Raw genomic sequence first — 15,246 nt, 5'->3', positions numbered from 1 at the left:
CTCCTCTCATTGCTTTTCTAAACTGAGCTTCCTTTATTACTGCTCTGACTCTTTACTCTTCCCCTCCCCCACCTAGTTTATTCTGATTTATTTTATTCTTCTTTTAGTGACTTGATGGGGATTGTTTATCTAGTATCGTTTGTGGAGCGAGGAGAGAAGGTATTGAGTATGAAGTGTGTGTGTGGTGCACGTATGTGTGCTTGTCACACGTGGAACCCAGAGGAGGTCACCTCGTGCTCTGCTCTCTCACTTTTCTCTTTAAGCCTCTCATGGACCTGGAGAAGGCTGGCAGCCGGCAAGCCTAGTGGTCCTCCTGTCTCTACCCCATACAGAGTTGGAGTTGCAGACCTGCATATGGCCATGTCTGGCCTTTTTCAGGCACCCTAGGAATTTGGATTTGGGTCCTTATTCATGCTCAGGAAGCTCTTTTAGCCCCTAAGTCGTCTCCCCAGCCTTATCTAATATCACTGTTCTATCTTAAAGTAAGAAATTAGTACTATAAACTTTCCTGAAATTTATTTTCCTCCTGCATCTCAGAGATTTTGTACGTTGTATTGACATTTTTGCTTGTCTCAAGACGTGTTTGATTTCTCCTTCGTTTCTTCTTTGACTTTTTCAGGAGAATGTCGTGTAGCTTCTACGGTTTTATGAATTTTCCAAGCTTTTTCCTATTATTGATTTCTGGTCTCAGATCTTGCAATTAGGAAAGATAATTTAAATGTCCTTTACCTTCTTGAATTTGCTAATGCTTGCTCCGTGGACGTGTGTGATCTATCCTAGAGAATATTCCTATGCACTTGGAAAGAATGCAGAGTGTGTGTTCTCCAGCTCCAAGTTGGAATGTTGCATGAGCTCTGTTTCTGCAGTAGTGTCATGCAAGATTTTTATTTTTTCCAAGACTTTTTTTTGATGATCTAATCATTGTTAAAAATTTCAATGTAGTTATCTATCTTCCCATTTGGCTGTATCTTTATTTTTTAATGTCTGCCTGCTCTGCTGTTGGCTGCTTGCACAGATGCACAGTTATTCTCTGAAGAATTAGAACCACTTATCACCATGTACAGTGACCCTGCCTGTCTGGTGACAGCTTTTGTCTCTGTCTGATTTAGAAACAGTCAAACCTGCTTCCTTTTGATTCTCATTTGCACGGAATGTCGTTTACAGACTGGCTGTTACTTCCCGCTCACGTGTGTCTTTAAGGCTAGAGCGAGTCGTTTTGTAGACGGCACAAAGTTGGCACGTGTCTCTTTTTAAATGTACGTCTTTTGCCTTGAGACTTTAATAATTTTACAATGGAAGCAATTAATGACAGCTAAGGGATTCCTGCCTCTATTTTGGGAGGTTTTTGTTTTGTCGTTCCTTTGTTGAATTCTTGCTGCAGTCCTCTGTCACTTGCTGAACATTTTAAAGTGTTATTTGCTTTTGTCTTTAATACAGTGTCCCCCCCCCCTTGTGTTGACATGAAGCTTACCTAAAACATTCTACAGTTATAACAATTTACTTTAAAACTTAACCTCAACCTTATGTAAAAAGTCTTTGTATACTTTATATTTTGATGTGAGAATATCCATGTTTTAGGTATTGGATTCCTGTTACCAAATCATTACAGGTATGATTATTTTTAAGACTTTATGTAACTATTATATTGAGATTGAAAATGATTTGCTCACCACAATTTTCATTTTAGAATTTTCTGAATTTTGCCATATTCTTGTCTTTAGGTCGTTATTTAGAATTCTTTCTTGAATAATCATAAATATTCATATCTTTACAGCTGAGGCATGGGTGCTTTTGCCTCTCTTTGATAGCCTTATATTTCCATATTTTTTGATATTATGGCCATGCTCCCTTTTTCACTGTATGAAGAAGTAAGCTTCCGTTATGTTCTTGTGGAGAAGCTTCTGCAGAATAATCACATCACCAGTCATCCAGCCTAAGGATGCCGGGTCTGTTGTCAGTCATGCCTGTGAACGAGTTTGCTGTTGGTGGTCTTCAACAGAAAGGCTTGATACCTGTATTAGGTAGGAAGCAGCATGAGGTGTGGAGGTTTGTCTCCCACTTTTTTTCTCTACTCTGCTCAGGCTTCAGGGAGAATAATGTAAAACTGTCCCTTCCTGACCTCTCGAAATACCTTTATTTTTCTAGTGCCCCCAGGGGTAGCCTTTCAACTCTTTCCTTTTAGCTCCTGTGAAACTATTTTCACACTTAGATAATTGTTCAAATTGATGATCCCATGAGGATGAGAACCCCCCTTCTGCCACTTTGCTGAGGTCTTCCTCCTTATTAATTTTGATTTCTTCACTTGAGAAGTAAATAGCCCTGGTTCCAAATGCTTCTCTGCTCATGGATGTTGTGGTTAACCCTATTTATGGGAAGTGGGGGATTTGCTAGTGCTTAAATTTTTACTTATTGAAGAAATGTGCATAGACCCAGAAAAGAATACATAGTGACCTTTGGAGAGGTCACCATTATTCCGTCATCGTGCAACAGGTGACAGGTAAGAAATGCTCACCAAAGGCACTGTTTACATACAGGTGTTGTTCATATTGTTGCACATCCACAGAAGAATCAGGTTTTAGTATACAAATAATGTCGTTGTAGGGGAGTCATTCCCAGGTTTGACATTCCAACCCTTAGGAGCTCAGTGACTTCACCTAAGGCACTAAATCCATCCATGCTTGGGTTATATTGTCTCCATAAATAGAATTTTATGCCTGCATTGACAGTGCACTGTACTAAGATGATATACTGTGACACAGAAGCATACAGTAGGCACTCCACATAAATGTACATTAAACACCAGTTCTCTGCTTTCCTTAAATATCTTATAAATTATTTTGATAAATCACTTTGTTTTTTACAATATACAAAAAATTTCTGAAAACATGGGTGCCTTTTGGTCACTATCAATAATTTTTTTTAATCAATCACTTCTCCCCCTTATTTTATTGCAGATATTAGGACTTGCAGATCAATAATATAAACCATAAAGATGTCAGAGTACTTCCTCTCAGGGTAAATGACTCTGATACTTATGTAACCATTAGGTATGAAGTTTTTGTTTTTTTAACAGAACTCCAGTAATTTACTTATATATAATGCTTTCTTCCATTTTTTACTTTAATAAAGTATGTCTTTTTTTTCCTAATCAGTAGTAGGGTACTTACTGTTTGCTCACAAGCTCTAAAAGTTCCTCCTCTTCTCTGCCTCTCTTCCTTCTTCCTTCTCTCTCTCTCTCTCTCTCTCTCTCTCTCTCTCTCTTTCTCTCTCTCTTCCTCTTCCTCCTCCTCCTCTTCCTCCTCCTCCTCCTCTTCCTCAACTCTCTCCTCCTCTTTCCTCCTCTTATAGCTACTAATTGGCTGATGTTCTAATAGCAATGTCTGTCAGTACAGGAATCAAGGAGTCAAGCAAACCTAGTTCCTTTAGTACACACGAAACACTGTTCTCTTTTAGTCACTGGTCCTATTCCAGTATCGTTTGCACTCTGATGCCTATCTTATCCTCTCTGGAGCAGGACTTTGGGAAGTAGGAGAGCACATGAAGGAGGTCCCATTTGCACGCACACACGGATGGCGACTGCCATGGCTCTAGCCGGACTGTGTAAGGAAGGAACTTCGTGAAGCTCTATCTGCTGTTGACACGGAGAGAAAGGGTTTGGAAGGTTCTGTGCTATCCCTTGCAAACTGCTGCTCCAGCAGCTCTCACCAGCTGCCAGGCACCTGACTTCAAGTCCTTCTGACCACAGTCAACCAAGTCCCAGGCTGCCTAAGCCTGTTTCCATAGAAATGTGAGTACACAGCCAGTGCTTCCTCTTCAGGGCACCTTGTCCCTTTCTTCCCTTTTTTCTAGCTGTTTTATGACAGTTGCTTGGATTTCACAACAAGGAGATGTGTCACAGAGTCATGCAGTTCCCTATGAAGAAATACATGTTCTTCTCTCATCTAAATTCTTCTTTGAAAATGTTTAAAAAGAGAAAAGGAAAGGAGAAATTGTGCGAGTAACTTCATCTTTATGCGTTTATTCTACAAAGGACATGAGGAAATAGAGGGGCTAATGTCAGTGAGGATGCGAATATGAGTCTGGTTTTTGTTGTCCAGATAGAGGGGGATCTTCTTATGGTGCTTTTCAAGATGGCTTCAGCCCTGCATGATCCCCAAAAGTAACTCCAACCTTTCTGGAAGAGAATGACAGACCTCTCTGGTTTCCAGTTATTTCAAGGACAACAAACTCAAAATCTATCTTGTTTTTGGATGTAGAAAAGAGACTCCTTTTAATAAAAGTTTACATTGTGTTGCTTGGCCGTTTGTGTTTTGGGTGCTTGTATCCAGTTCTCTATATGATCAGGTCTGGGTAGGGTAGGGTGTAAACAACAAAGGAAATACCATTTAAGCTAGACCGCCCAGAATCAGACCTTTAAGTATGAAATCACTTGCAATAAACCAGTGAAGGAAAATTGAAAAGGGCAAGGAAGTGGGGAAAAGCCAAGCAAAGTAAGGGTGCAGGCAAAGTCCAACAAAGAGTCAATTCACATTAATCTCTTTTTTAAAGAAATAATTTGATTAAGAACATTCTATACTATATATTTTAATTATTACATTATTTCTCATTTCCCAATTCTTCTTAGAGCCTCTCCCTTCCCTACCCATCTCTCTCTCTCTCTCTCTCTCTCTCTCTCTTCTCTCTCTCTCTCCCCCTCTCCCTCTCCCTCTCCTTCTCCATCTCCCTTCCCCTCTCCCTCTTCCTTCCCCTTTCCCTCTCCCTCTCCTTCTCCCTCTCCTTTCCCCTCTCCCTCTTCCTCTCCCTTAAAATGAACAAACAATCGTGTTTGGTTGTTGTTTCTTGTAGACCTGGCCCTTTCTGAAGGGAAATGGAGGGGGAGTGGATCTGGGGGCAAGGGGAGGTAGGAGGCAGAGCTGAGAGAAGTGGAGGGAGGGAAACTGTGTTTGGGATGTATCCTTTGGGAGAAGAGTGTTTTGACTTCATTAGAAGATACATACACACACACACACACACACACACACACACACTCCCTCTGAACAACAATAATAAACCCAAACCAAACCAAACAAAAGAAGCACAAGAAACAAGCTACCAAACCACCACCACCACCACTGCCAATAATGACGGCAGCGTCAGTAAAAGAAGCCCATAGAGTCCATCTTGTGTTGGCCAACTGCTCCTGAGCACAAGGCTTGGGGAAATGGGATGGAGGCAGAGTGCACAGGTGTCCTGACTTACTGCCAGCAAGTGTGAGTTTCACAGGACTTCACCTGCAAGTCAGTAGTTAAAGGTGTCCAGGGGATCATAATTTCTGAGGCAATTTTAACTTCTCTTTGCATGTCAAAGAACACACAATGTGAGGGCATCTGTAGAGATCTGAATTGATCACTAAAGTGGCGCTTCCAAGAGGGGTTCTTCACAGGCACAGGTTAAACGAGCAGACTCCCAGGTCCTACGCCTTTGTCTAACTCCAAATGCAATATCTCTTCTCGCTGTGGGAAACCTCTGCTTTAAGCGTTGCAGTGGGCTGAGGATTCTATCACTGCAGGCAGCAAATCGGGACCAAGGAAACAGGAAGCCCAGCTCTCTAAGGAGGAAGAGCAGTGTCTTCTGAAAATCAAGGAGCCCTGTAGTCAAATTCAGTTGAATTCTTAGTCTGGCCTTGGAATTCTGTGCCTTGGAGACTCTACTTTGCCTTATGATGAAGTCTTCATGGCTGTGCACTGTGTGACTCCATTCACAGAGCTCTAGACAGTGTCTGTGTGCTTTGCCAACCGCTTCTCTAGATTCTGGGGATAGAGAGGGAAAAGATGGGATAAGTAGAATTCCCATATCCACGGAGCTCAGGAGATGTGATGTCACCACCACATACTGTGATGTCAGAGCCTTTCTCCCTTCTCAGGTGATGCCAGGTCTGTTGTTCTCCCCATCTCCACGTGTGAACTCTTTATCAGTATTTGTTTTCAATTTCATGGACTTCCGGTGCAGCTCCTATCAAATGCTGTTGTAGACACCCCATCACTATGGAAATGAGGACAAGATGACACAGACAGAATTTTCCACGAATAACAGAGATATTGGGGGGGGAGGTGGGGTGCGTGTTAGTGACATGCACAAAGCTAAAAGACTATTTGAAAATTGACATGTAAAATTCAGGAGATATTTTTTCAAATGACACTAAATATTACAATGAGGAGCTTTTTGCACTAATGTATTGACATATTTTTTTCATGCTTGCCTTGTGTAACTCAAATGTCGAGGACCGCAGCCCACAAGATTGGGGTAGGTGCCCCCAGTTCCATGTTTTTTCCACATCATCTTGTTGCATGTCCATAATCTCTCTGACTCACGGCCTCCTGTTCCCTACCATGCGATCCTTGTTTTGAACCACACAGGTCTCGACGTCAGAACCAGCCACTTCATGTTTTTATTTTTATTTTTTTCACCAAACAAAATGAACTGACATACCAAAACAAAACAACCACAAGGAGAAGTCAACCATGTGCTTTTGCTGAACTTGGGTGGAGGAGGCTTTCATGACTGGGACCTCAATTAAAGGGATAAGCGAGTCCCATTCTCCATGTGACTGTACACGTCGGAGGGTTTGCTGGCTGGGTTTGGACTGCCTCCTCTTTCCTCCTTTAGAATATGTTTAATCTTATCAGTGCAACGGACACTCATGGACTTCATAGTTAGAGTTTCTTTTCTCAGCCTTAAAGCTAACTAGGAGTTTTATTTTTTGGGACCACCAACTTTCTCAAACATCAACCTTATTTGCATCTTTGTCTTTGGAATATTAGGTATTTGTGTGAGAGAGTACTTAAATATGTCAGCTCACCATACAAACGATCGCTTATCAGCTTTCTGAACTGGGGCCACTTAGCATGATGACCTTGTATGAAGCTTGTGTTTAGCCCCATATGACTGCCTCTCTGAGTTTGCCTCACAGCTTAGTGAAGTTACTCATTCCCTTCTCAAGGGTCACAGAATTCTACATATTTCATTTCCCCTAGAACGTTGTTAATACCACACTTTAGTTTTCATAGACTCTCAGCTTTGGTTTTCTTTTCATTGTTTCAGGACCTGGAATCCTCTAAGAGAACCGAGGTCTTCGAAGACGCATTTGCGCACCTTGGTCTAGCAGAGAACTGGCTTTGATTTAGGAAGCCAAGGCTAACGGAGACTCACTTTGCTGGGAGCAACTTCCTTAGAGCTGACTTTCAGGAGCTGGGGAAGTTTCAGAGCTGTCCTGGCTTCTGCTGGCAGCTCTAAGAGGCTACCTGCTTGGTCTGCAGATCCTGTTTTCTCCTGCCCGGTATCTGCTCTGGTCACTCTGGTGAATAGAATGGCTCTGCCTCCTCCTTAGTGAACTATTTTCAGTCAGTGAATTTCCAAGGCTTTGACATCACTCTCATTTCCAAGGTGGAGCATGCGATTACGTGGTCAGAGTAGATTCCGTATTTCTGGCCTCAGTTCAGAGAGGAGAGTGGGAGTGAAGCCAGCTTCAGGAGGCTCAGTTTCTCATACTGGGAAAACCCTACTCATCTTTCAAGACCATGAACGTGACTGCTCCTTATTCTCTACTCCCATAGAACATGTGCTACTGGTTCACAGAGCCCATCTCCAAAACCTCTCTCCTTTTTGTCTGTCTCCTTCTGGGCTGGGGAGTATAGGGACAAAGGTTATTTTTAGCTCATTGTCAGTACATCAGAGGGAAACTGCCCCATGGTAGGAACCCAGGCAACACTGGTTGACTGAGGGGTGGGGTTGAGGACAGAGGCTTCTATCTGGACAACTGGGAGGCTCTGGTTGAGTGCAGGGACAGGACCCAGGGCCCAGGTTTTGGTGACATGACACTTTGAATCTGATCTCCAAAGGGCCTTATTAAGAAAACAGTAAAGCTGAGAATTATGCCAGTGTCTCCAGCAGACTCCCAAGTCCCCATTAATGACTCTTATAATAGCTTTCCATTGCTTCCTGTTTCCCTAAGAAAGTCTCACATTGTCATCCCGGCCTGTTAAACGTTCTGTGGGCCCATTATCAAAATAGCATTTTCAGCTTCATTGAACACATGTAGGAAATGTTGTCGTGTTTAAAAGGAAAGAAATAAAAAAAAAAGCCCACAACTCTGAGAATAAGCCCAGATTGTATTGGGGGTAATTATCTCTTCTCCAATAGCTTTTTGGAAAAGAGGATATTTCTAATTTTTGGAACGCTAAGCTGTACACGGAAAAGGCTAAAGTTGTCACCGATTAGATTAGTGACTCAACAATTGAAACTTGACATTCAATTAATTTCTCCTCCCCCCACCTTCTGCTCTGTGCTTCTCAGGACAACCTTTCTTCATAGTAATAAAGACAGATTGCACACGGGTTCCTGATGGGTGTTTGGTGCAGGGTCATTTCTGACTACGTTTCTGTGGGAGTAGAAAGCAAGCCTGCAGAATTTAAGTGGCGAATGGATCCCAAACATATGATAATGCTGGGGTTCAGACCAGGGTCACTGAGGATAGCAGGCCTGGCTCACAGGAATGCATGTGCTGCAAGAACAAGGGGACTAAAGGGACTGGAGATGCCCAGCTGTAGAATTGTGTCTTTGGTTCCTCATCAGCTGCTTAATGACCATTGTCTGAAGTGCTCAGTGGTTAACAACACCTTTGCAGTCAGAAGGGCCAGAGGTTGAAGCCCAGCTCTGCCATTAATCAGAAGCACAAAGGGTGCGTTACTACTATTTTTTTGCAAGCTTTGTTATCCTCCCCTGCAGAATGTGGATGGAGACATAGGCTGTTATTATTTCAATTCTTACCTATCCTCCCTCCCTCCCGTACAATCTAAAGCCAAAGACCTGGCCTAGATGGCTCGGGATTCTCTGGCTTCAGTGAAGAAGTGAGGCTATATCATACAATGATGAGCAAATGGATGTTCGAAACACAGAGGGAGCATGAACAGGTCAGCCTTTCAAAGCCAAGGAAGGCTTTCTAAAAGTATGCTAAGCAAGTTGCCAGGAAAGAAGGACAGACATTCCTCAGTGATACCAAGAGAGGACTTATGGCCAAAGGGCTAAAGTGGCATTTCAAGGGCATATGAGGAAGGTGAGGGTAGAGAAGGAGGTTGGCTTCAGTCCTTGGTAGACCCATATTATATAATAAGTGGTTCTCAGACCCCCTGGACTCTGAACTGTCTGGATACTTCATCAAGAAGTAGTGTCTTGAACCACGAGAGAAATGTAAACAGAAACCTCAACAGGATGGCCTCTCCTACCTCTTAGTGTGGTGCCACTAGCATCAAAAAGGTAAGAACAAGCAAGGCTGGCAAAGGCAGGGGGAAAAGGAAACATACGCCCACTCTTGGTGCCCATGGAGATTGATACAACACTATGGAAAAAATACGAAAGACTCTAAAGACGTAAACGGTAGGACTACTATACATCCAGCAAAACCTCTGCTTGGTGTGATCCCAATGAAAATTAAGTCAGCAGCACATAAAAATATCTGTGCCCATGGGGTTCACTGTAGTACGGTTCACAATACCCAAGACGTTCAAACAGCATGAATGTGCATTAGCAGGTGAGTGGGTTAAGAGATTGTAGTGTAGCTATCTGTGGGCAACGCATTGCTATTTGTGCGTACAAAAGAAAGCCTCTCCTTCATAGCATGGAGGAACCTAGAGGACATGCTAACTAATGTACACTAGATACAGAAAGACACATATGACCGGACCTCACTTATATATAAAATATTAAAATGACAAACAAACACATAGAAAAAGGGTAGAAACGTGACCAGATGACTTGGGAGTAGAAGATGGAGGTCACTGTGTACAACTAGTAACACAGAACTCATCAGTCTGGAGAGCAAATGTAGCACAAGGTCACTGTAGTTCGTATCTAATAATACACACGGGATAGTATAGTATAGTATCATATAGTATATTAGTATTATAGTATAGTATCATACTATAGATTATATGGAGGAATTCCTCAAAGGGTAGATTTTTAGGAAACCATGCAAAATTATGGAGATGCTAATTTGCATGAGTACATAGTTGTTGTCCCTATATATGTGTATACAAATACCATGTTGTAGACCCTAAACACATGAAAGCAGGTATCCTGGAACAGGGCCCAGCCAACCTGGTTTCCAGCAACTCTTGAGGATCTTATAAGATGCAGGTGATCTGAGAAAAAATGGAAACAAGGATTACAGGAGTCAGAGTGAATGGAGAGTAAGAGCTCACACTGTCTTCCCTGGGTTGGGGGGTGAGTCTTAGGCCTCAGAATATAGGGTGCTCATATCCAGAATGGACTGAAAGTGTAGAGGCTGGGGGAAGAAAAGCCAAGAAGCGGCTTTAACTTTAAGCCTTGATGAAAGATGCTGTTAACTGCAGCCCTGGGCAAAGGAGAGGGGAGAAACCACCAGCCTGACACTGTGCTGAAGTTGTGGAGGATGGGTTCTGTTTTGGGGGTAACCTGGGGTCGTGCTTGGTGTCACCTTTCTCCGGTGCGGTCATGGATGGGAAACTTCGGACAACTCGAAATGAAAGATATAGAAGAAAACATGGGAAATCACTAGAGATATCAGAGATAAAGCAGAGGCTGCTCTCATGGTTGGCCAGAGCTACTAGACAGAATTGAGCTTTTAGAGACTCTGTCATGGCTGCTTTTTAGAAGGGGAAGGCTCGGGTCACCCCACAGCAGCCTCTCCAATGCAGATCCAGCCTCTCATTCAAGAACAGTTCGTGTTAGAGAGCAATTTGCTTTCTTGTTGACTTCGGGAAAGTTGCCTCAGATCCCTGAGCCTCAGTCTTCCCCTTTGATAAATGCCAAGATGGACTGTGGTTTGTCTGGCCTCTGTCGTGAAAGCATTTTCTGGGTGAGAGTGAGCATTATTGTGTTTCCTTCAGGGTAGATGTTCAGTGGGTCCCAGAGAAGCCAAGGCCCTTTTAATTTAGAGGAGGAGGCTCTTTGGTTGGTTGCAGTTAGTCATATCGCCCTTACGGGGAAGCGTACTAATTAGGAGAATCCACTAGGGGTTTCTGGCAAGGAGTAGCATGAGGAACGAAGAAGCTTAAAAGCAAAAAAGAACAGCGTTCTGGGTGGATGTCTATGTCGTTGTGTGGTTTGTGTGAAGTCACAGTGAATAATAATGGGCTCCTTCGTGTTTTCCAGCCTGGATGACACCCAAGGAGGTGGGGACAGCCACTCAATATCAAGGCAGCCCACAAACTTGTGCCACAGACTCTGAAACAAGCATGAGCTCACACTGAACCCTGAGAAGTATCCCCAAGCAGCCGTAGTGATCATCAGAGTGTAGCTTGCTAGAGTGCAGTAGGGGGAGGAGAAGAGGGTCAGATAGAGACATGTAAACCTGGGCCTGCATTGCCTCAGAGGCTGTATGCAGGACTGGGTCTTATTGTTTTGTAAGTACAGTGGGAACTCACTGAAGAGTGCAAGTAAGGATATTCTATGATCAGCTCTATGTGCAGGCGGCCGAATGAAGAATGGATAAAATGAGGTAATACAAGCCAAGGGCTTTCCACAGACCCAGGCTATAGTAAGTGCTCCGGAAACACGACCTAGTTGATGTCACAACTCTGATGGCTGCCAGGTATTAGCTCAGCCCATGGGCCTTAGGTACTTCTAACAAAGGGGGTGGAGGTGTGCCAAACCTGCCCCAACCTGGCAACTTTTCATAACCCAGCACTTAAAAGTGTAGCTCAGTCAGGCTTGATATAGAAGCAAGCGGACCCTTCTAATACAAAGGTCCTGCACGGTTTCCTGAGTGGTGAAGTTGTAGTTGGGAAGGTATAGTTGGGAGGAAGTCCCAGCAGGGAGGCTGTGCCCTCTAGTGGGGTAGGGAAGAGGAAATGTTATTTGTTGGTTTTGCCCCCGGGACCTCAGTTCACAGCACTTCTGCTGGTCCGGGCAACTTTAACATCTACAGGTCAGGATTTCCGCTGGGTGCGTCTAAAGTGTGAGCATGTAGAGAGTAGGAAGCTTAGGTACTAACAAGGACGGGTACCAGCAGGGTTGCAGTCTTCTTAGTGGATTAGAGGCTCCAGTGGGGAAAACAGCTGATCCTATGTTGTGCTGCTGCCAACATCTGTCTCATGCTCCTCCAGCAATCTAAACAGAAGACAGTCTTCTGTTGATACCCAGACCCCAGGACAGCACCACAGGCTTCTTGCTGTTCTGTTTATCCTCAGAACTCCCTGGTCCCATGTCTCACACAGACAGGGATTCTTTCTCTGACGTGCACTGTAGCTGTTTGATGCAGTTGTTGAGAGAATTAAGCTTAAGAATGTTTGGACCTGCCTCAGACCAGGGTACAGATTAATGACCCTTTGAAAAGATGATGTATGTGAAACTCTTTTGCAGTACGCCTGGTATATAAAGGGTACTCAGCGAACTCCCAGGAGAGGTAAGCTGTTATGTATCAATGTCAATGAAACAAGAAGAGTGGTCTTGAGTGTTTAGTAGCGTCCACGAGGAGCTCGTGAATGGCAGGCTCCTGTTGGATTCTCCCTTCTCATTTGATTCAGTAAATCCTAGGTGTGGGGAGATGGTTGCCAATGTTTTAATACCTTCTAAGTGATTCTGATAAGTGATCCCTTTGGATTAATTTCCAAAAGTATATGGGATGAGTGGGTAGGCCATGTGGTGCAAAGGCGACTTGGGTTAAGTTAACTCATGCTAGAAAAAACGATCAAGGATGAGAAGCATGAGTCTATACCATGAGGTAGGGGTTATAAAGAAGAGCAGAGTGGTCTTGGGAGTGGAAACTGCTTTGTGGGGAGCTGATGGTGTTAGAGAGAAGGACATTATATGCCTCCGAGATTCCATGCCTTCATACTAGGGAGTCCCTATACTTTTCATGTGCCAGTTCCTTTCTCTGCTCCAAGAAGCTTTAACGTCCAGTTCCTTGCAACCCCTTTGGAGACTCACACTGTCTACCTACCCCTTCCCATGACTTAGTTGGTCTACAATTCCCACAATGATGATTTCCTTCATTAGTTCAGTGACCAAGGGCTGGAGTAAAGAAGGAGCTTTGTCAGGGACAGTGAAGGATATGACCGTTTTTCTCCAGAATAACTAGCAGACAAATCAATGAGATCCTTCTTCATATGAAGCTCTTAGGACACACTAGCCTCCCTGTTTAATGTCATTCTCAAGATCAGATGTCTTTATTTGCCGATCCAAAGTTAACTTGTTCTAGAACTCAGGGAGACTTACTCCCAGTGGCTATTTCCTTAGAAAATCTTGAGATCCTAGCTGTACCACCGAGGGAAAAATAAATTACAAGAAAAAGAAAAGAAGAGAAAAGAAAAAGATGGCTGTGGTATTGAATAGTGTTTCTGTAAACCCAGATCGTGGAAAAAGTAGATATGAAGGGGAAGTAGGTGGGCTGTATTGGTAGGGGAATGAATACTTGCTAGCATTTGAGTACTTACTTTCAGTCAAAGACTTAGGACGGTGTAACACACTGCTTCCTTTTCTTTTTACAGCAGCTTCATGTGGTTTATGGGTGAAGAGGCCAGGGGATAGGAGGCTAAGAATCTTATCTCAGAAACTTAGCCAGTTGGAGCTGATTATGAGAGTTAAGATTCTAAGGCTGGAGTGAGGAGGCAGACTTTGGATGGTTACTGAGTCTTCACGGAACCACAGCACCGGCAGGGTCTGAAGGACTTGGCCCTTTCAGATATCACAGCCACACATGGCATGTAGAGTTTCCCTTCTACTGCTGCTGCTGAAAGGTTGGAGGGCTGATGGGCTGAGATAAAGATTCTGTTTCTGGCACCACTATGGTTTATTTGGAAGTTACTCACCATTTCTCTCCAGCAGTGGCCATGCCCCTTTTACTGTCACGAGTGAGGAGTCCATATCTGGACTCAAGAAGAGGAAGTTGTTTCACATAGGACATGAGTGGGCAGTGGCTCTTGGGGGACCCCAGGAGGGATCCCATCCTTCCGTTTCTTCTCTCTGCCTTCATGATTTGATAACAGGAAAAGGAACGGGCGTTGGGCATGCCCCTGTGAGGAGCCTCACAGACTGTCTCGACTTTGGTGAATTCCCCAGTGGCTTTGAGGAACACGCTGTAAATAGCAGCAAACATGGTTCAGGGCAAGCAAGGGAGCGTGTTCATCTGACTCCATGTTGAGTATCCACAAGGATCTCCTGTTACTTAGCATCCGTGATGGGGACCAATGAAGAAGCATCAGCTGGTGACAGGAAGGCTGATGTGTTCTTCTAAATACATTGCCAGCTTAATACAAATCTTCCTCATGCCTCAGCTTCTCCAGTGTTCTTGTTGGCTTGTAGCAAGTGCTGAATCGACTGAATTTCATATAGACCTCTATAAAAAGCCAAAACAAAAGAAGACATAGATGAAGCCTAAGAGACATATTTCTTCTAGAACTGTAGATTTTTTTTTAAAAAAGATGTATTTAGGGCAATACCAGTTTAGGAAAACATCAACAGACTTACAAATGCTAACTTGTGGTTCAAAATGGAGGTCAGTTTACTGAATGGCACAGGGATCCCAGGGTGCTTTTCTTTGTGCTGTAGTTTCCTGTATTAGGGGGGTGCACATGACAGTTGCTTTCTCCTGGCTGGAACAAACACACAGAAGTCTAAGGTAGGCCACTGTAAAAATGATGTGTGGCTCCTATTGGTCCAAGATACCTGAGATACTCACATCTTGGTCATCCCTAAGGACCTTGTTAGAGATGCAGACTCTTAGACCCCAGTGAGGACATTCTGAATAGGCATCTGCATTTTAACAGGCTGCCCAGGTGATCTGTATGCACATGGTAATTTGAGACATGCTGAGGCAGATGTCTCTGGCTTTCCCCCATCTCTTAGGTTTGAGTGAAAGTTTCCATCTAAAATTAAGTTACAGCCCTATCAGGGAACTGCCCTGCCTGTACATTTCAGAACTTAGGTGCTGATCTCACTGCTTGTCAAAGGTTTGCAGAGAGAGAGGAACTCCAGCTGCCATTGCTGTGGCTCTTGATCCTCTATTTGCTACGTTAGAAATTGTTGATCAGATGCTTCTTGAGCAGGAGGAGGCCTTCCATAAGAGGGAAGGAGAGGTAGCTTCACTCTGGCCATGTGGCTGGGCCAGATCTTATTAACGTTGCTGACAGAGCACTCTTACTTCCTGAAGAGCTACTTTAGACTTAGAATCTGAGCGTCATCTGGGCTCTTCCATGGATCACGAAAGGAGACAGAGAGAAAAGAGAATTGGCT

At 43.7% G+C, this 15,246-nt stretch overlaps 1 protein-coding gene and 1 long non-coding RNA gene across 8 annotated transcripts in view; both read right to left on the bottom strand.

Moving 5' to 3' along the window:
* Positions 1 to 3,992: 3,992 nt before the first annotated feature.
* On the bottom strand, positions 3,993 to 5,805 carry LOC134486470 (uncharacterized). Its single transcript, XR_015683948.1, has 2 exons — positions 5,239 to 5,805; positions 3,993 to 4,174 (listed from the first exon to the last, which is right to left on the bottom strand). It is a non-coding gene; the product is annotated as an uncharacterized LOC134486470 (long non-coding RNA).
* Positions 5,806 to 8,130: 2,325 nt separating this feature from the next.
* The window catches only part of LOC147995785 (uncharacterized), a 43,126-nt gene continuing 36,010 nt past the window's right edge, over positions 8,131 to 15,246 (bottom strand). Inside the window, exons 4-6 of one of the 7 annotated variants that reach the window (XM_087655004.1) lie at positions 13,449 to 14,350; positions 12,008 to 12,123; positions 9,916 to 10,175 (exon numbers count right to left, since the gene is read on the bottom strand). In XM_087655004.1, coding sequence (XP_087511130.1) covers positions 14,278 to 14,350 — 73 coding nt within the window. In that variant the 3' untranslated portion in view covers positions 9,916 to 10,175; positions 12,008 to 12,123; positions 13,449 to 14,277. Of the gene's footprint in view, positions 10,176 to 12,007; positions 12,124 to 13,448; positions 14,351 to 14,481; positions 14,607 to 15,246 lie in introns of those variants that run through there. The other 6 variants (XR_015683936.1, XM_087655003.1, XR_015683945.1 and 3 more) reach the window with 6 other exon arrangements.

Source organism: Rattus norvegicus, chromosome 3 (genome assembly GCF_021556685.1).
Source record: "Rattus norvegicus strain SHRSP/BbbUtx chromosome 3, alternate assembly SHRSP_T2T, whole genome shotgun sequence".
NCBI lineage: Eukaryota > Metazoa > Chordata > Mammalia > Rodentia > Muridae > Rattus > Rattus norvegicus.
Note: the sequence above shows the minus strand (reverse complement) of the source record. Positions and strands in the feature narration are given on the sequence as shown.